The 21283-nt window shown below is 36.0% G+C and overlaps 1 protein-coding gene across 1 annotated transcript; it reads left to right on the top strand.

Annotated features, from left to right (window-relative positions):
* Positions 1 to 5388: 5388 nt before the first annotated feature.
* Positions 5389 to 20790, top strand: LOC121432191 (matrix metalloproteinase-16-like). Its single transcript, XM_041630047.1, has 9 exons — positions 5389 to 5688; positions 6485 to 6608; positions 7743 to 7951; positions 10043 to 10265; positions 14816 to 14974; positions 16029 to 16148; positions 17754 to 17890; positions 19113 to 19257; positions 19800 to 20790. Exons 1-9 carry the CDS (start codon positions 5611 to 5613, stop codon positions 20171 to 20173), a joined length of 1569 nt encoding a protein of 522 aa, XP_041485981.1. The 5' UTR covers positions 5389 to 5610; the 3' UTR covers positions 20174 to 20790.
* Positions 20791 to 21283: the final 493 nt, after the last annotated feature.

Raw genomic sequence — 21283 nt, 5'->3', positions numbered from 1 at the left:
AGAACGTTATGACGTCACATCGCACTTTGGACAATATCCCTCGAGTATCAATAGAAAACAAAACGACGGGTCATGGGAAAAAGATCAAGAAAGGATATTTGTCAGCGGGTAAAAGTGTCATCTTTACATGATTATTTGGTTATTGGTGAGGCATGTGGACTGTGCATATACACAGCAAAAACTATGGTGTTAACCGGTGTACATAGAGGACCACACCAGTTATTTTACACCGGTGTTAAATTGGTGGTGTTAGTTTTACACCTATAGGTGTTATTTCAACACCTTCGATTGTTACATTTACACTCTTTGGTGTTATGTTCAATCTTTAGGGTGTAATTTTAACACCTCAGGGTGTGGTCCTCTATTAACACCAATTGGTGTCAGTTTTAACACCACAGTTTTTACAGTGTACAAACCAAATAGTTATACAACCCAAAGAATATTAATATTCATATTCCGTTACAAGCAGAGTAAAATTTTAACAATACATTCATGCATGCGCATGATATCCTTCAAGCTATAAAAAATGAAACGATTTCATTATTCGTAGCTGGGTGTATTACTTCCCGTCATTATCATTAACGTTATGCAATAAATTCTGCGCATTTAAATGTATTTCATTATCCCTTTGCAACAGCTTAAAACCGTAAAATAACTCAACAAATTCTTCCCAAAAAATAGCATTATGCTATGGATTATCATAAGAATAAGCATTATGTAGTAGTAGTAGTAGTAGTAGTAGTAGTAGTAGTAGTAGTAGTAGTAGAAGTAGTAGTAGTAGTAGTAGTAGTAGTAGTAGTAGTAGTAGTAGTAGTAGTAGTAGTAGTAGTAGTAGTAGTGGTAGTAGTAGTAGTAGTAGTGGTGCATGGTAGCAGTAGTAGTAGTAGTAGTAGTAGTAGTAGTAGTAGTAGTAGTAGTAGTAGTAGTAGTAGTAGTAGTAGTAGTAGTAGTAGTAGTAGTAGTAGTAGTAGTAGTAGTAGTAGTAGAAGTAGAAGTATAGTGGTGGTGGTAGCAGAAGTAGTAGTAGTAGTAGTAGTAGTAGTAGTAGTAGTAGTAGTAGTAGTGGTAGTAGTAGTGGTAGTAGTAGTAGTAGTAGTAGTAGTAGTACTAGTACTAGTAGTAGTACTAGTGGTAGTAGTAGTGGTGCATGGTAGCAGAAGTAGCAGTAGTAGTAGTAGTAGTAGTAGTAGTAGTAGTAGTAGTAGTAGTAGTAGTAGTAGTAGTAGTAGTAGTAGTAGTAGTAGTAGTAGTAGTAGTAGTAGTAGTAGTAGTAGTAGTAGTAGTAGTAGTAGTAGTAGTAGTAGTAGTAGTAGTAGTGGTAGTAGTAGTGGTGCATGGTAGCAGAAGTAGTAGTAGTAGTAGTAGTAGTAGTAGTAGTAGTAGTAGTAGTAGTAGTAGTAGTAGTAGTAGTAGTAGTAGTAGTAGTAGAAGTAGTGGTAGTAGTAGTGGTGGTAGCAGAAGTAGTAGTAGTAGTAGTAGTAGTAGTAGTAGTAGTAGTAGTAGTAGTAGTGGTAGTAGTAGTAGTAGTAGTAGTAGTAGTAGTAGTAGTAGTAGTAGTAGTAGTAGTAGTAGTAGTAGTAGTAGTAGTAGTAGTAGTAGTAGTAGTACTAGTAGTAGTAGTAGTAGTAGTAGTGGTAGTAGTAGTGGTGCATGGTAGCAGAAGTAGCAGTAGTAGTAGTAGTAGTAGTAGTAGTAGTAGTAGTAGTAGTAGTAGTAGTAGTAGTAGTAGTAGTAGTAGTAGTAGTAGTAGTAGTAGTAGAAGTAGTGGTAGTAGTAGTGGTGGTAGCAGAAGTAGTAGTAGTAGTAGTAGTAGTAGTAGTAGTAGTAGTAGTAGTAGTAGTAGTAGTAGTAGTAGTAGTAGTAGTAGTAGTAGTAGTAGTAGTAGTAGTAGTAGTAGTAGTAGTAGTAGTAGTAGTGGTGGTAGTAGTAGTAGTAGTAGTAGTAGTAGTAGTAGTGGTAGTAGTAGTGGTGGTAGTAGTAGTAGAAGTAGTAGTAGTAGTAGTAGTAGTAGTAGTAGTAGTAGTAGTAGTATAGTAGTAGTAGTTGCTGTAGCAGCTGCAGTAGTATATTATCATCATCAAGAATTGTAAAGCTTATTTTATTTTTAACGTCGTTTTCTCCACTTTGCACTATATAGATTTACACTTTTCAGTTATAATTAGGTTTTCTGCCCTCTGCCAAGCGTGCGGTTTGACAAAATTGTCATAGGCCTGCTGCTTCACGAGCTAATATGACAGTTGGCTGATATGGACAAAATTGGAAACATTTGCCTGTTTATTACACAATTTGAAAAGTAACTTTAATTTGATAATACCAACCGAATGTTTATTCAATAACAGATGTAATAGACGTAGAGCCTTACAATCACAAATAATTACAAAATTAATCATTTATCTCTTGCGTACCTGACTATCTACATGTAGGTGTTGTAATTTTATTAATTTAGAAACATTATAAGGAAATCAAAGTCTTAAGACAAAAAATAGTAAATTAAATTTTATCATTATTTCCTGATACAAATTTCATAACTGGGCGTGGCTGCCTATAATATGCCCAAAGATGGATCCGTCAAAGAATTGCACCCCACTTCCTAAAAAAATGAAAATAAAAAATAAAAAAATCTATGTAGAAATATCAGTATTATGAATACTCATACCCCTCCCCAACTCCTCATATGCCCGATCTAAAATATTCCGTTAACCAAGCTAATGAAAATCAGTGTAATTTTTTTTTTACTGATTTCAAACAAAACAAGAGCAATCCATGACTTTTAATGTATTTTTCAAAGGAATGTGGAGGAAATTGAATAAAAATAATTCCAATAAAAAACAGACAACGTGATATTGAAATATCTCCCTGACCGGGACCATTATAGATTGACAAACAAGAACGATTAAAATGGTAAACTTATATTTTTTAGGATTTCATCCCATCAGAGGATTTTTCCAAAGCGTGGTACATGCAGGTATCTGACTCTTCAACAAATAAAAATCAAAGTAAAAAAACAAAATTAAGTTCTCCGGCAAAAAATACTCTCTTTCTTCTTTTTTTCTTCCTTTTCTTTTCTTTTCCTTTTTTTCTTCTTGAAAAAAATCAATAGGGATGGCTGCCTCTCCCTGTAATGTAACCCGGGTTGGAACATGGACCTATTACGTAATAGGTCCATGGTTGGAACAAATGTATGACAAAAAATGAGTAGTGGGGTAGATTTTAATTGTTGCTGCATGCTGAATAAAATACAGGGGGTATGCCTTTTCATACCAGTTTCTTCCCCAATCCCCCTCCCCCACTCCCCCCGTCACTCTCAACCACTACCTCACTACCCTATTAATTCTATATTTCATTAAATCCACAATGAAATCGGTGAAGACGGGAAGACAAGTGCTCTTAAGGCGCAAATCCATGGGAGGGGAGAGGGCAACATTATAATTTATGCCCCTCTTTGGTGTTAAGCGCTCCACCAAAGTGATTTTCAAAATGTTTTTTGTTGGGGGTCTATTTCTTTTTTTTTGTTCTGTTTTAGGAAATTGCGATCTTTGATTTATTTTATATACAGCAGAAAGTTTGCCCTTTTCAGTGTCTCATTTATTCCGACTTCTTGAATCCGCTTCTGGGTGTAAGAATGTATGAATGTTCCACACAAAGCTTGTCAATGAAAAATCATAATCTATTTCCAGACATAGGCGTTGATATATTTGTAATTATCATCTAACGTCCAAAAATGAATTAATGAAATCTCATATATTAATGAAATAAATCAATTTGTAAAGCATGATAACCACTAAACGTGTACACGTTAAGTGCGTTTGGCATCCGTCCATATAATGTACACAGACTCATTTCCATCGATTTGCATGACTTATGGCAATGTTGATTTATTTTGATTTTTTTTATTTGAATATCTTAATATAATGTTGTACAATTTTCTGTTTGAAAGTAGCTAGATGTAAGGTTTACTTGGACTGTATTGACCGATTGCCTATTCTTTCACTATGCATCTATATCTATATCTATTTTTTTTTTACATTTTGGAATTTATTGTAATCATTATCAGTTGATATCTTCTCAATATCCATGTAATTAATACCCTACCTCCCTCTGTTTCTTTCGACTCCATTTTCCTTCTCAGTATCCTGTTTTTAGTAACCTCTTTCCCTTCTTTGTGATATCAAAGGGCTATCTCAATGCACACATGGGCGGTGCGGTGCATGCAACAGTGGGAGAGGGGTGACCATTCTTTGTGCCTTTCCGACGACACGATTTTTTGCTCCGGCGACAGTCATTGCTCCGAGCTTTATAGGGTTAGGGTTACAATAGGGTTTTGTGTTAGGTTTAGGGTAGGGTATAGTGTTAAATCCAGGGTTGAAGTTGGTCATTCCATTAGTGTGTGGAATTTACCGCAGAGCAATTGTCGCTGGAGAAAATGACGTGGAAACGATTTTTTCAAGCAGTGAAATTATGGGGAAAGGTAGACCAAAAAAAAGGAGGGAAGAAAGAACAAAGATAACATGTTTATAATTATCTGGGTCATATCGTATATTAATATCACGAATATTCAACTGAAAATAAATGACATCGCTTTTATGTCGGTTTACCCCCTACCCCCCCCCCCCCGTGAAGTACCATGGCACTTCCCCCATCAGCATATAATAAGTTTATATTACTAATTCTTTTCATCATTTTTATTTTTAAAAAAAGTTACCCAAGGAATCAGAAAGAGTATTAATTTCATAGAATATATTCATGTGACTACTATAGTGACAGGATTCCTGCAAACCTTGTAGCTCATTTTATCTATTTGATAATTTTGATTTGGGGAAATATATTGTTGACGGAATGGGCCCATCTCTTAAAAAAACATGCATCTATTGTAAACCCTTCTTGCTCAAAGTATACATAATTATACGTTTTCATGTAGTTCGTATAAATATCTATAAATCAAACACGCGGCAACTGCTTATTATATTTTGCTTTTGATTTTTTTTTGGTTGGACCAAAGAGTGCACTATCATTTTGATTGTACTTTGTCAAGTGTCAAGGTAATGAATCAGAAACATTAATACCAAATTTGGTGACATTTATAAAAATGATATCAAAATCACTGTGGATACCAATAGAATGACTAATCACGTAGAACCCCATCAATGAATCATTCAAATTTGGGTAATCCTACTTTTGATCATTTTTTCCTTGGTTATTGACCAATTTCATCTTAATCCTTAGAGTCAGATGATGGGGCGAGTCACTGCGGGAAGCCTTCCTTTCGCGGAAAACTCGACGTGCGTAGGACGCCGGGTCCGCCAACCTACTGTACATGACCTACATGTATGTTCGCTGGCTGGTACCTGAGATTATAAAAACGCGCCAACTTTCGGCGTGTGCAACCAGTATGCTTCACGCCTTCAATTAAACTTGATACAACTGTCATCATTTACAGATTATCATTTTCCAGCCTTTTTAGACCAGCGTTTTTCTGTCTCAATTCTGAACCTCATTCTTGAGAGAAGCTTTACTTGACGAAGCAGTGCAGTGTGTGTATTTACGTTCGCGCCTAATCTATTGTCTTTGATACTTTGAAAGAAAACTTTTAAGGAGTGGAATACAGAAAATATGGAGTTTAATATTTTGTTTGTCTATGCCATGGCGTGCATCGCTTACGTCCATTCGTTAGGAACTAATGAAGTATTGGTGAGTCCGTTGTTTGTTTGTTAAACTTTTTTTCTTTCTCTTTTTAATAATCTATTATGCATTCATTTATATAGACATCCTAACTACATAATCATTATTGTCTTTCTGATGTAATTTATATAGACCTCTATATCTTAAAATCTTTTCACTAAAATCAACACCAATTTTTTCTTAGGAACCCACTGATAAGCTTCTGAAATAAGATTATTCTTATTAATCAAAGTAGTGGATAATAACAATGGTTATTTTACTTGATTGTTAATGATATTAGCATTTAAATACATAAAATGTAACCCTAATCTCATGTATAAAAAGATAGATGAAATGTCAATAAATTTTTCTCAGAAAAATAAATTGTTTATACTTTCTTGTGCTGAAGGGTTAAGTTTGAATAGGGGGCAAGGTGGCCTGAACGGGGTCTTTGATTGTTTAAATTTCTATCTGTCAATAATAAAAAGAGATATCAATTATTAGTTACACTACTCACTGTTTTCCTTTCTTCTACCTCCTTCCGTTATCACCCGATTTCATTTTTTTTATTATTGGAAAATTATCATCATGAAGGGCATTTACCCGTAACTTCCTGGGCCCCGGCCGTTGCATAAGAATTACTATTATGACAACTACCATGGTAACGTTGATCAACAGCCAATCAAAGTCAAGGATTTCTTACAAGTATTACCATCGCAAGGAAAAAATACCGTAATGGTAGTTTTTATGAAAAGGGGCCCTGTGGCACCTCTTAATGTCTCCGATGTGAATATATATATATTCTCTCTCTCCCTCTCTTCTTCAGAATTATCTTTCTAAATACAACTATTTCGCATCAAATGATCTGTCGAGTGGCCATCTTAGAAGTCAGAGTTCTCTCAACGATGCTATTAGGCTATTTCAGAGAATAAATGGACTGAATGAAACAGGTTGGTATAATAGTAGATTATTTTGTTTGTTGATTTATTGAATAAGTACATAAGCTTTTTAAAGCTACATCCAATTAATTTGTGTTTTGCAACTATTATTGTAGTGAGGGGTATTAAAAAAATTTGCTATCTAAAATGTATAACATTACATTTAATTCTGTGGTGTCCCATTAATTCTAAGTGTTCGAAAATTAGTATAGTGTATTTTTGGAATATGGACATCATAGTTATCAGTTTCAACACTTAGACCGAAAGTAAAATATATATACAAATATCATTTACCGCCCTTACTGCGCATTTCGCCTTTGAGCTGCTAAAAACATAAAGAAAATCATACGGACGCGGCGACATGGATAAAAGAATTCTTCAAGACATAGGAAATGATAAGCTTACATGTACACTCTTTCTTTCTTCAAACAACTTAAACAGGCTAAACGTGAAATTAAAGTGCGTATTTAACTCTGTGGTATCCTATTATTTCTAAATGATCGAAAGTGATGTTTTTCTGAAGGTGCCATAAGTATTGTTCAATGAAAATGAAAATGAAATTGTTACAAATTAATATAATGTATTTCCGGAATACATAAAGATCATCGTTATCAGTTTCAATATAGTTTCAACAATAGTACCGAAAGTAAAATATATATGTATAATAACAATTCAATTTATATTCAAAGTGTTTGTCTGAGTTTAGTCACCATAGTTGCATCGCTCCGACACTCGGAAATGGGAGCGGTACCACACTGGGGCAGGAGCGGTTTTGTTCTCTCCCCACCCCGCTCCCCTCTCTTTGGTAAAAAAGCCTTTGAGAAGCGAAAGCGACGCTATATACTCGTAGAATATTTGTTATCAAGGGGACTCTGCCACTTCAGTCCACCAAGTCACACTCAGATTTTATGTTTAATAACGAATCACAAGTATTTTATTTTTTCTTAAAATTTTTGAAATTTCAGATCCATTTTCTTTAGCTAATTTTAATTTCAAAGCAATCGAAAATTAGCACCTGAAATCCAAGGTTAAAGTTGGCCATTCCATTAATGTGTTAAATTTGCAGCGGAGCAAAATGTCGCCCCAGTAAATGTAATAGACCCCTGCGACATAGGGCCGTAATTGTTTCTTTTATCACACATGCAGGAATTATCGACGAAAACGTTCAACGATTGATGCAAATGCCCCGATGCGGTTTGCCGGATAACACCGGTTCCCAAGCCATAAACCGAGCACGACGCTACGCACTATCCGACAACAAGTGGTACAAGAAAGACTTGACATGGAAACTTGAGAATACTACACCGGATCTAACGAGGCAACGTGTACAAGCGATCATTGCCAGAGCACTCAAGGTTAGTGAATGGAGCTATCTGTCTCTCGCAATATTGTTTGAGTGTTTGAGAATCCGGACACCCCGCCCTCGGATAACCACCCATAAGATAACGAACCTCGATAAAACCCGTCAAGATTGGACAACAATTTCCCCCTGTAACTGTTATCCCATCCTCACTTATACAGCCACTGCTGTCCAAAGTTTTGTCCAAAGTGAACAATAACTCATCTAAAATTAAAAGGGTGGTCCAGGCTGAAAAAAAATACATCTTAATACTCAGAGTAGAATTCACTGAGCAAAACGCTGAAACTTTCATCAAAATCGGATAACAAATAATAAAGTTATTGAAGTTTATAGTTTAGCAATATTTTGTGAAAACAGCCGTCATGAATATTCATTAGGAGAGCTGATGATGTCACATCTCCAATTTCCGTTTTCTTATGTTATTACATAAAATCATATTTGTTTCATTATTTCATACTTGTGTGAATAATTTGTCTCCCTTATGATGAAATAAGTTGCAGCAATAAATATCTAATGCACTAAATCAGTTGTCAATCCAATTTTTTAGTTCTTGGAGGAAAAAAAATTGAATAAACCCAATTTCATATAATGAAATACAAAAGAACAAGTGGGGATGTGACATCATCAGCCCACCTAATGAATATTCATGACGACTGTTTTTACAAAATATTACTAAATTTTAAAATTCAATAACTTTGCTATTTGTTGTCCGATTTTGACGAAATTTTCAGCATTTTGCTCAGTGAATTCTACTCTATTTATTAAGCTATAAATACTTTCAGCCTGGACCACCCCTTTAAGTTTATGATCTGGGGCCCGTTGCAGAAAGAGTTGCAATCGATCGCAACTCTAAAAGTCATGCGCAACTTGATTTTCAACCAATCAACAGCGCGCATTTTGGACTTGCGATTGATTTTTTGACTTGCGTTTAAACGCAACTCTTTCTGCAACGGGCCCCAGAACAGGCTAATGTGACTTAGACAATGCGAAAGCGATTGATTTACGGGTCTTTATGCCTACCATGTTGTTCTTTTCTTTACAGTTTGTTCGTTTCAACTTACATTGTACACTGTTTATACTCATGTTTGTTAAATGTTTGTATTTTTGTTGCAGGGCCTCCAAGGACAACAGTATATCAATTATTGATGGAGCCACCCTACTAAAAAAGACTTATAAATAAATAAACAAATAAATAAATCATTTCTCCAAGCCGATCATGATAATGATGAGTTATTTTCAATGTAGGTCTATAAGCTTAACAAACACGAATGCCTTTGTTGTTATGATAAAGTGAAAGAGAAAGGAACGACTTCCTTCAATAACAGCTAATAACAATTATAATGGAGCAATATGGCATGGACGTAACGTTAGGTTAACACATTGACCTAATAAAAAAAACTTCCTTACGAGACTTTATTTGTAAAAAATAACCGTAATAGTGTGATGATGTTACTTTCAAAACCTTTATCATTGCGAAATATATACCCGAATAAGTATCTAGTTCTTTATCATTTGTCGATTTCTTTTACAGGCCTTCTTGCTAGTTTTTAAAGTGCGGGGCTGACCATGCAAAAAATAAAAATGAGATGTATATTCTTCCTTTTGGTACACATTTATCATTGTCAGACGTGGGGCGGGACTGAAGCATTCACAAATATAAAGATTTAGATTAAAGTTAAAGTTATACTGTGAGTACATTTAGAATACTGTGGGAATTTAGCCATTCGGTGTTATTTACAATTTCAGTCTCAAGATCAAAGCGAAAGCAAATTGTTCATCTCCTTATAATGTTTAATGATTATATTAGTCATGGTAAGTCCCAATATATTACTCATTTCCGATAATGACCCAGAAAAGGAGGTCTTTGAGAGGACATCCTGGTTCTTCGTTTACAGTTTTCTTTTCGAAAGATTGCCTATGCAAGGCGGCGCCAGGGCAGAGGGGGCCATGATAGCCCCTCCCCCTCCCCATGGCGTACCATCTGTCGGTTTGGGATCGAGTCGGTGTTAGGCTGCTTGTAGCAATTTCAATTACGAAGAATGGAGATTACGCCGTATCTTTATGTTTTCGCTTTCATTCATTGCAGCATTGGTCCGACGCATCCCAGCTAACCTTTCGCGAGGTGCAATCCGGTGACGCCGACCTCGTCATCAAGTTCACCAGGGGCGATCACGGGGACGGCAATCCCTTCGACGGCCCCGGGAACGTCTTGGCGCATGCTTTCTTCCCCACAACCGATCGCAGGTACAGCATCTCCGGCGATGCCCATTTCGACGAGGATGAGAGGTACACCGAAAACACTGATTTAGGTGAGTGACGTAGAGAGCAAAACACAATTTTTTTGAAGCGCCATTTTTTTTAATTCGCCAACCATAGTAGACTAGATTCTTATTATCATTGACGCTTGCGTAGTGATGCACCGACAAGTTGCCCTCTTGTGGATGTAAAAAAAAAACAGCAAGAACATCAACATGAACTAGATAATAATAGAGTATGGTGGGCGTTTCATAAAACTGTTCGTAAGTTAAGAGCGACTTTACGAACGGCTGGTGAACCTTTCTTACGCGCTAAAAATGCTAAATGATCACCAATGAACATTAATGATGAATATCATTTACCACAAGAAAGGATCAATAGTCGTTCTTAAAGTCACTCTTAACTTACGAACAGCTTTATGAAAGAGAAAATAATGTAATAAACTTATATGACGATCAATATTTTTTCGTTGTATTATACTAAATGACTGATAATACTCTTTTGATTGATTGCATTGCATTTATTCTTTTTCATTCCATAATTGAACAAAAGTTACAATGTAAGGCAAAACACAAAAAATATAATATACAGAAATAAAATGTCCGTCTAAGATTCTGAAACATAAACGTGATAGGAAGGAATGATCATGTTGAAACAGATACTTAAGGCCTGAATACGTCTACTATTCATTTGTTTAAATAAATTGCTTATGATTTCTTTACGAATCAATTGATTGTTAAAATGGGCATAAAAAAATGCCCGATCGATTCAAAGATACCGTTGGAGGTGCCGTGTCCGAGTGGTCTAAGGCGCCAGGGACCTGGGAAGCGGGGGTGCTGGGGGTGCTGAAGCACCCCCAGAAATTTTCCTGGGGGTGCTGCGTGTATTATTTTCCATAGGCAGCACCCCCACGAAATCAGGTTCCCCCTGTATGTTTTTTAATATGTCATAATGTACATAATTATCACATCCAAAAATGCAAATCATTTACATAGTCTTTCACATATTCCAATAACAATCGCTCCTATCATGCCAAAAACGCGACTCAATCAAGCTCCGGCACCCCGATACAGACGTGGTCGCGTGCGATACGTAGGCCTATAACCATAGTTTACACACTACTCGATAGCAGGGAGAGACACATGGGTGTGGCTGGACTTGAAACTTCCCGGTTTTATGTCGAATTAAGTGTTTGAGCGCCCGAACCATTGGCGGCGGAAGCAAAAAAATTTTGGGGGTGTCTACCTGAAATTTTGGGATGGACACATGTAAAAAATTGGACAAGTGCCCCAAAAAAATTTAGGGGGGACCGTCCCCCCACCTAAAATTTAGGGGGGACACGTCCCCCGCTTCGCCGCCTATGGCCCGAACGCCCGTGTTTTGTATAAACAATACAAGTCAGACATAGAAATCAAATTTCATAGTCTTTTTCAACCTGCTCCCATGGTCCTGAGAAGCGGGGGTGCAGGGGGCATGGGGGGTGTGCGGGGGGTGAAGCACCCCCAAATTTGGGGGTGCTGTATGTCATTTTCCATAGGCAGCACCTCCTGGAAAGCTAGTGGTAGGTATGATAAATGACGGAAATATAATGAAAATTAACAAATACATGTATGAATACATGTATTATTTCGACTGTGAAGTGATGTATTTTTCTCCATAATGAAAGACCAAAAATAGAAGGGTACATTTGATATTGTGTCCCCCTGTCCCCTCTGGGATTTCCGCCCATGTGGGTTGAATATGTCACATTCCCACTATCCTGTTTCTTGTGTCATTACATGGAATCAACATTGTTTCATTTGTTTTTCAAACCAGTGTGAATGATATGTCTCCCTTATAATGAAATAAGTTGCAGCAAAGAATATCTAATTGACTAGATCAGTTGTCAAATCAACTGCTTTTGGTTCTCGAAGGGAAAATATTGAATAAACCTAATTCTATATAATGAAGTGGGGATATGACATCATCAGTTTGCTCATTGGATATTAATGAAGACATGCTTAAAACTGTTTCACCTGAATAATGCTAATCTTTAAAATGCAATAACTTTGATTTCCTTGTCAGATTTTGATCAAATCTTTATTCTTATCAATTCATCAATTGTGTATAGTTATATACTACCTATTCTGTTCATGCAGTGGCGTAACAACGGGGGGGGGGGTGTCGGCTGACCAAAAAAAATGGGGAAAAGGAGAAAAAGAGGGAGAAAGGAAGAGGAACGTAGTGGGAAAGAAGAAATTATCATTCATTATAATGGTATATTACATTATAATCATGTAATGTTATATTACATAGGAAACATTTTAATCATAACTTTATGAAACATAATTTGCTCAGGGCCTATGTTGTCATTGTTCCTGGTGCTCGCATTGTCTGTTTAGACAGATATACATAAACCTGTTGTACGAAAAACTCCTGTTTCAAGTGCAATATACACCAAATATATTATTGTTTTATGTAGTGACATATGCTTCTTTTTTAATGACTTCTTAAAATGATTACCCCATGTTAAGGTCTTGATATTAAACATTTCCTGTCTGTGATTACGTTCGTATCAGTGTATTGTTGAGATAAGTCTGCTCTCCGTGAATTCCTAAATCAGTCCTTAAAATGTCCCTTTTTGATCTGAATATCAAAAATTTTGAGCTCGCGCTTCGCGCTCGCATCATTTGGTTAGGGAAATTTATTTATGATTACAATGACTACAAGTGCTTCCTTAAAATGTCTCCATTAGGTGAGTATACCTGTCAATTGAGCGCGCTTCGCGCGCTCACTAAATGACTCAAAATTTTTGCTGGTGCCCCCCCCCCCAATGCCGTGACCCAAGGTACGCCACTGTGTTCATGATTAGAAAAGTGCTTAAGATGTCCTGTTTTTAGGTTTGAAATCCCACTTTATTTCAGCTCGCGCACTTCGCGCTCGCATCAATACCTATCCTTTTCATGATTAGAAAAGTGCTTAGAATGTCTCGTTTTTGGTCTGAAATCTCAATTTTGTTTCCGCTCGCATCAATTGTATAGATATTTACCTATCCTCTACATGATTAGAAAAGTGCTTAGAAATTATTTTTTTGTTCTGAAATCTCAATTTTTATCCTCTTCATGATTAGAAAAGTGCTTAGAATTTATTTTTTTTGTTCTGAAATCTCAATTTTGTTTCCTCTCGCGCTTCACGCTCTCATCAATTGTATAGTTATATTCCTATCCTCCTAATGATTAGGAAAGTGCTTAGAATGTCTCTTTTTTGGTAAGATATCTCAATTTTGTTTCCGCTCGCGCTTCGCATCAATTGTATAGTTGTATACCTATCCTGTTCATCATTAGAAACGTGCTTAAGATGTCCTTTTATACGTCTGAAATCTCATTTTTATTTCTGCTCGCGCTTCGCGCTCGCATCAGTTGTATAGTCATATACCTATCCTCTTCATAATTAGAAAAGTGCTTAGAATGTCTCGGGGTTTTTGTCTGAAATCTCAATTTTGTTTCCGCTTGTGCTTCGCGCTCGAATGAAATGTATAGTTATATACCTATCCTGATCATGATTACAAAATGTGCTTAAAATGTCCAGTATTTAGGTCGGAATGTCAAAAAATTTTCAGCTCGCGCTTCGCGCTCGCATTATTTGATTGTTGATATATGTATCGTCTTAATCGGTAACTGCAAACAGTCCTTATAACACGTCTCTTTCGATCAGGCCAGAGCGTATATGAAAAATATCTGCTCGCGCTGATCACGTTCACAGTTATTATTTGTTACATACGCATCTTGTTCAGGACCACAAAAATTGCTCAAGATTTTCAATTTTCAGGACAAAATACATAAATCCCCCCCAAAAAAAGCTCGCGCTTCGCGCTCGAGTTCTCTAATTATATATCTATGTTCTTTTATTATTAGAAAGCTAAGAAGTCACTGTGTTTGTCATATACGCAGTTGAGTATTTGCACATAGTAACTGCGCTATATAAATGGTCATATTATTATATTATTATTATTCTATATATATATATATATATATATATATATATATATATATATATATATATATATATATATATATATATATATATATATATGTATATATATATATATATATATATATATATATATATATACATATATATATATGTATGTGTGTGTATGTGTGGGTGTGTGTGTGTGTAATTATGGAAAACTCAATTGTGCCCCCCACCGTTGAAGAGAGCTTTCAGCACCCCCACTGAAAAAATCGTTCCCAGGTCCCTCTAAGGCGCCTGGCTATACATGGAAAGTCCGGGGTTCGATCCCCGGCCGTGGCACCTATGCCCATGAGCAAGGCATTTAATCTGCGATGCTCTTTTATACTGCTTTCAAATAAATGGAAATGCTGTATGCATTGTTGGTAACTAGGTGTGCACTTGTCTTTAAAAAAAAAAAAAAGTTGCCAATATAATTTTGAAAGTTTAGATAAAGATTTTTAGTAATCTCCGCGACAAGGCCTTAGCGGAAACGTGCAACTCCAAGTTCACTTCCGGTTTATTCATTGGGAACCGATCGATGAATGCCCTAGTATAAGTCAGAGGAAACGGAGACTGGTTTCATTTTTCATCATATCCTCCCCACGTACAGGCACCAACCTCTTCCAGGTCGCAGTTCACGAATTTGGTCACAGTCTCGGTCTTGGCCACTCCAACTCTCCCGATGCCATCATGGCCGCTATCTACCGCGGATACGTGCCGAATGCAAAGCTACACAATGATGACATCGCTGGGATACAGGCCCTCTACGGTTAGTAATTTCCAACCTGGATATCGATCTATCCGGTTATTCGTAAACCATCATCGTATTTATATTCAACTAACCGGCTTTGGTTCATGAACAATTGCCTTTTCTGGTGGATTTATTTCATCTCATTGATTATGAAAATTGATGTTTGAATTTTGCTATTTATTCAAAGGCAGATGACCAAATGATGTGTGTGATTCTAATTATTAATCATAAATTCATCTAAATATTTGTTGCCAAATGGTTCGACACTTCAATGGGCTTTCATTAGCAGAAGTCCATGTAATCTGGTGAGACTGAAGAATGTCATCATATTCTACAACTAGCACCACCACTTCTTATTATGTTTCCAACAGTATTCACTGAATTCAGCTCTTATAGATTGTCTGATTAGTTCTTAGGGGTAGAAAGTGACCCTTTTAATAATTATGACTAGCTGTCTTCTTTAGATATGAATATCCACCTTATTTTAATCGATTGATTTATGCCCTCTTTTATTCCATTATGAAAAGTTGACAAGTTTATAATGAACCTAAAAAACAATTCATTAACTTTTTTGTCTGATAAGTTGTCAGATCTGACAACTTTCCTTGATTTTGCATGGCTGAGAGCCAAGTGTCGGATAAAATGGGACTTTCATGAAACGCTCCCCTGCTGAATAATTTCATTTTCACCCATAGACCCTAACCATCCCTGTTTCGTGTTATGACTATAGCGACCCTCTTCTGGTATACGAAAAGCGACTCCTAAGAATAATGACCCTTATTACGGTGGGCATTTTATATACTATGGCAAATGGCCCTTATGAATGTCTTAATGACTAGCGAATATGTGGGTGGACACCCATTTGAATTAAAAAAAAATGTTTTGGCTTTCGTCCACAAAATCAATTTGTGATTTTAATAAGGAACAAATTGTGATCAATTGATTTTGGGATTAATCGATTTTGTGATCAATTGATTTTGCGATAATGTTTGTTGTGATCAATCAATTTGTAATTAATCACATTTGTGAATAATTTATTTTGTAATCAATCGATTATGTGGTCAATATTCAGGTGCAAACTCTGGTACACCGGAAGTTGAAGGAACGGAAGGACCCAAAGCCACAGGGAGCTGTGTTGCTAACTTTGTCGCGGCTGCTCAGACTCTGTCAGCTGGATCTTTTATATTCAACGGTAAGATCATTAAAGACACAGTGCATTAAAGGGGAAGTTCACCCTGCAAAAAACTTTGTTGTAAAAATAGCAGAAAAAATAATAAAAAATATTGGTGAAGGTTTGAGGAAAAGCCGTTTAAGAGTAAGAAAGTTATTAGAGTTCAAAGTTTTGGATTTGTGACGTCATAAACGAGCAACTGCCCCATGTGTTAAGTAATATAAAATGCATGAATTTCAAATTTTGTATGGTTCCTGATGACTTAACTTTGTTTTTTATTCATGATCGGGTGTGAAATGATTTGTCTATTGATATACAAAAGGTACAATGAAAACCATTTTCAATTTTCTGAGAAAATGACATTTCATTGATTTTTTACCATTCGCTATGTAGGAATGCTGCTCGCATATGACGTCACAAATCAAATAATTGAAATTCTAATAACTTTTTAATTATTTGATGAATTTTTCTCAAACCTTCGGCAATATTTTTTATTATTTTTTCTGCTATTTTTACTATAAACTTTTTGTCAGGGTGAACTTCCCCTTGAATAGGGAGTTTTCGCAACTGCTACGGGGATAGATGCTACAACACTGACAATCTATTGTCAAAAGACTTTCATAACAAAGAAGTCTTTGTCGAAAATCAGTGAATCAAAACAGCAGTTTCGTCCTGGACAAACGGCATTTGCCATTTTTCGTCACATCCGAATCTTACGACGATCAGCCGTTCCCGGTTCACCATTTCTCGACAAAGACCCCTCTAAGTTGTCCATTGTGATTTCACGGGTAATTTTAATAGATTTATTGCGTCATAGAATCCGTCCCCGTTGCAATTCGAAAACCCGCTTATGTCACAGTCCCATCATCACCAGTGAAACCGACTCCACAGCGATCAAATCTATTACGTTGTTACCAAGGACATACAATCGGTCGGTTTGATTGATTGCATTTATTCTTCTTCATTCCAAAATTTAACATAAGTTACAATGTAAAGCATAACACAAAAATATCATATACAGGAATGAAAAAAAGGGAACCCACTGGAAAGCAAAGCTTGTTAGTATGGGTTCCTTGTAAATAAATAGTTAAAGTATATCTTTGATCAATGAAATTCAATTCGTAAATTAAAAAGGTATGTACAATGAAAAGATTTGGAGTCGGTTTCGTTGGTGTGTCCGTTTCACCGTGGTGTGAGTCAACAGTTTTGAGTGGGGTCTGATATGGGGTATGAGGTGTTTTTAGCTGAAATAGAGCGAAGCGATCGAGCGACAAAAAATGATCGTTTTAATCCCCAATTCTATTTTTTGTATATAGATTGTGACATAATATTCAGAATTTTTTTTCGTGATTGTAGTTAGGTGAAGGTCTAGAATTAGAATCATATTTCAATAAATGATATTTCAGTAACATTGAATCTCCGGGTAATAAGACAGGCCTATAGATAGATTCTGGATATCATTCACTATTTGAACCTTGAACTATTGATGCCATGAAGTCTGTCTTGTCCATCGGGCCTAAGCCCACATCTGGTTCATAATGGGTTCGCGAATATTATCAGTATGTTTTCTATTTTTTATCATTGCTACCATCAATATTGTCATGTAAAATACATTTTATTTTGCAGACACTCACGCATTTTTGATGGATATTTACGGGTTGGTGACTGATCCCGAGCCTATATCAAGCGTCTTCCAAGGTCTTCCAACAAATCTAGATGCTGCCTTCTATTACGAGAACACCGGAAAAACGTACTTCTTCAAGGTGTGGACTTAAAACTTCTTATTGATACAGAAATTTATTTGCAAGGGAACTGTTTACTCATAATTATATTAAAGCTATAGTGCATCGATATGTTTTTATCTTTCTCGCGGTGAATGAGTTCTTGGGTGCCTTTCTTTATTGGTCCTTCTGCAGCAAAATTTCGCAAGGAGATACATGAGATACCATCTCACACTGCAAATTCACCAGAGAATTACCAAAGCTGATTCCACCTTTATACATACACCTGGGGCCTGTTGCATAAAACTTTTTTACCTGAGAAAACTCTGGTAAAAACTGAAAACTAAGGTTATTTTTATTTCTGCCATTGACTTTAACACAGGGCAAAAACTGCGGTAAAAGCAACCTGAGTTTTCTCAGGTAAAAAGTATTATGCAACGGGCCCCTGTAAGCAGTTCACTGTAAAAGCCAACCTTTAAATAGAGTCAAACCTGAATTATATAAGTGTGATGTTTTATTCACTATGAAATATTTCTAAATGACTTAAAATTCGTTTCTTATGGCCTTGAGTTAACTTCCGTCGACAAAAAGACCTTTACAAGTCTAAAGTAATGTCTAGCCCGTTGTGCGAATTTAAAAATCCAGATCGTACTTCCTTAAAAAAGCGAAGTTATTAAAATTCTCGGCATCACAAGCCCGATTGTTCTTTTTCTTGTGTTTTGATTTGTGTTTGTTTTAATATTTTATTTTTGCCTCTATTAGAGGATTTATTAACATCAAAATCAGGGGTTACACAATAAATCACATTCAAATCAAAGGTTACACAAGCATAAGTTATGAAACATATAAGTATTATTACAATAATTACAAAGTCATATCTACGTTACATAGGTTTTCTTATATGAATCGTAACAAGCTCTTGGGCAGTTCATCTTTTTCTTTGTTTTTTTTACTAGCAATGTAGTACATTTCTATCCGTTTTTTAATTTCTTTTATAAATACATGTTTCAAAACAAAATTTCTTTTTTTAATTTCTGATTTGTTCCTATCCAAAATAGCTTTATAATATTGACCAAAATGCAATAGTTACAAAGATATTTGTTTTACTATCACTTTCAACTCTAAGTAATTGTTTGATGCGTACTTCCACTTTTACATTGTGTTTGTTTTAATATAACTGCAAAGGTCAGTGTACTATACATAAGTTCTGAGTGGAAAACGAATATTCCTTTCATGCATCTTCTTTCATCTTAATATGTATCAGGGATCTTTGTATTGGCGGTTTACGGATTTACAAATGGACCGCGGATATCCAAATAGAATCCGTGTCGGATTCGGAGGTGGAGTACCCGATGACATAGATGCAGCCTTTGTATGGAGTGGAAATGGAATGACTTATTTTGTCAAAGGTAAGTGATAAATTATGATTAATCAAAAACAAATCTTTATCACACTATTTAACCATCAGGTTTTAATAGGTTTACAAAAATTTTGTTCATCGTTTTAAAAACTCTACACAACTTTACACAAAAAAACAAAACACTTTTACACTAATCTTCCCAACTCTCTTAAAGTGTCCAACAATTTATCAACGCTTTTCAAAATTTGCACAGCCTATAAGGCACAACTTCAAAACTTTACTCAATTTTGAATTGACAAATGATTGTATAGACCCACATGTATCTACTCACAACTCTATGCGATGCCTTTTTTATCAAGTAGAAAGTAATACGTCACTAATTTTACCTTGGTTTGGATGAGAACATGAGAACATCTCATAATTATGTTATTTTTCAATGTCAGTTTGTAAAGTCAGAAAACGTGCCCATAAATTGACATAATATGATTTAATATCAGTTTCATATCCAGTACTGAAGAATGTCCGAGTCGTGATTTGATTTACTCAACTTCAATGTAATAACGATTTGCATATTCTTTCATCTCTGCGCAGGTGCGAACTATTACCGGTACAACTTCCGAACATCCTCGGTCGATCCCGGATACCCGAAACCATTATCCGTCTGGAACGGAATCGGCACCAAGGTCGACGCAGCCTTCCAGTTCGAAAACAAACTGACCTACTTCTTCACGGATGGAGAATACCGCCGGTTCGACGACAACAACTTCAAGGTCGCAACCAACTATCCGCAGCGTTCGACCCGGTGGCTGAAATGCGAAGAGATGGCCATTGTAGCGTCACCTGGCCCGACAACGAAAGGAAACATGACCTCCGATGATGGGAACGATGGGTCAAGTGCTTCGAAGGAAGGGGTCAGCATTCTTGTTCTCTGCGCATGCGTAGTTTTAACTATAATGCGGCTATAAATCAATAGCAATTATAGATATTATAGACATATTTAAAGACATGTTTTTTCTTTGATTCTTCATACCGGGGTTTGGAGGACTAGGTAAGTCTACGCCTTCATTCTTCTCATCTCCAGTATTAATACATGAAAGAGAAGTAAGCAAGTACTGAGAAAACACTCATTTTCAAATATGACTGCAACGAAAGATTCTTGAAAATATATGGAAGTACTACAGTATATTTGTGCCTTGTCTTATTATCATGGATTTTCAGCTATTTTGGTTCTTGCCTTAAATAATTGTTATAATCATCATAATGACGCTATTTTATTTATTATTCGAAATAGATGATGATCAGACAATTGTATGAAGCAGAAAATGTGCTCACAATATTTGATGATTGCCTTAAGTGAAATGGAAAGACAAAAGTAGGGATGGTACTTGGAAGCGATCGGGATCGCTTTTCTTATTCGATGCTTTAAAGAAATAGACCAAATTCGTACTAAATGGTAGGGCCGTAGCAGGGCCCGAAACGCTATCATGAGCTTACTAGAAATTCGAAATGTATACATCTAAGTTGGTATAATTATGCAAATGATAGGCCTATGTGCTGCCAAAATATCAATCTATATGTATAGCTCTCAAACAGAATCTTATTGACACCTCTTCCATTAATCTTCAAGCTAAATTTTAATGGTCATTTTTATTTGTATCCCTTTTTACGATCAAGTTAAAAATGCCAGTGTTTCAGTACATAAGAAAGATGTAAATAAATGTAAATACACTGAAAGCCGATTTCGATGTCGTCAGGGTGCTTATAATCATGTTAAATGGTTTTATTCTTAAACTTATTGTAATTTCACTAAAACGTCGTGTTTTAAGCTGGTGTCACATTAACGAAACCGACTCCAAATCGACCAATGGTATATATGTTATTGGAAATAACGTAATAACATTGATCGGTCTGGAGTCGGTTTCGTTAATGTGACTGTGGCATGATGGAGATTCGTTAGGATTATTGATTTCCTAAATAACTTGATAAAGTTGAAATGTTTGAATAAGCAACATTTCTCTTGATCGAGTGTTGATCTGACAACGATGTCGTATTTACAAATGTAATATCAGTGTTGT

Source organism: Lytechinus variegatus, chromosome 18 (genome assembly GCF_018143015.1).
Source record: "Lytechinus variegatus isolate NC3 chromosome 18, Lvar_3.0, whole genome shotgun sequence".
In the NCBI taxonomy this organism is placed as follows: Eukaryota; Metazoa; Echinodermata; class Echinoidea; order Temnopleuroida; family Toxopneustidae; genus Lytechinus; species Lytechinus variegatus.
This window is presented reverse-complemented; position numbering and strand designations above follow the sequence as displayed.

Excerpts from the sequence above, each read along its gene's own strand:
- LOC121432191 (XM_041630047.1), top strand. The coding sequence starts at position 5,611 with ATGGAGTTTAATATTTTGTTTGTCTATGCCATGGCGTGCATCGCTTAC. Across the intron at positions 7,952-10,042 it reads TCATTGCCAGAGCACTCAAG|CATTGGTCCGACGCATCCCA; the intron begins GTTAGTGAATGG and ends CATTCATTGCAG. Across the intron at positions 16,149-17,753 it reads TGGATCTTTTATATTCAACG|ACACTCACGCATTTTTGATG; the intron begins GTAAGATCATTA and ends TTTATTTTGCAG.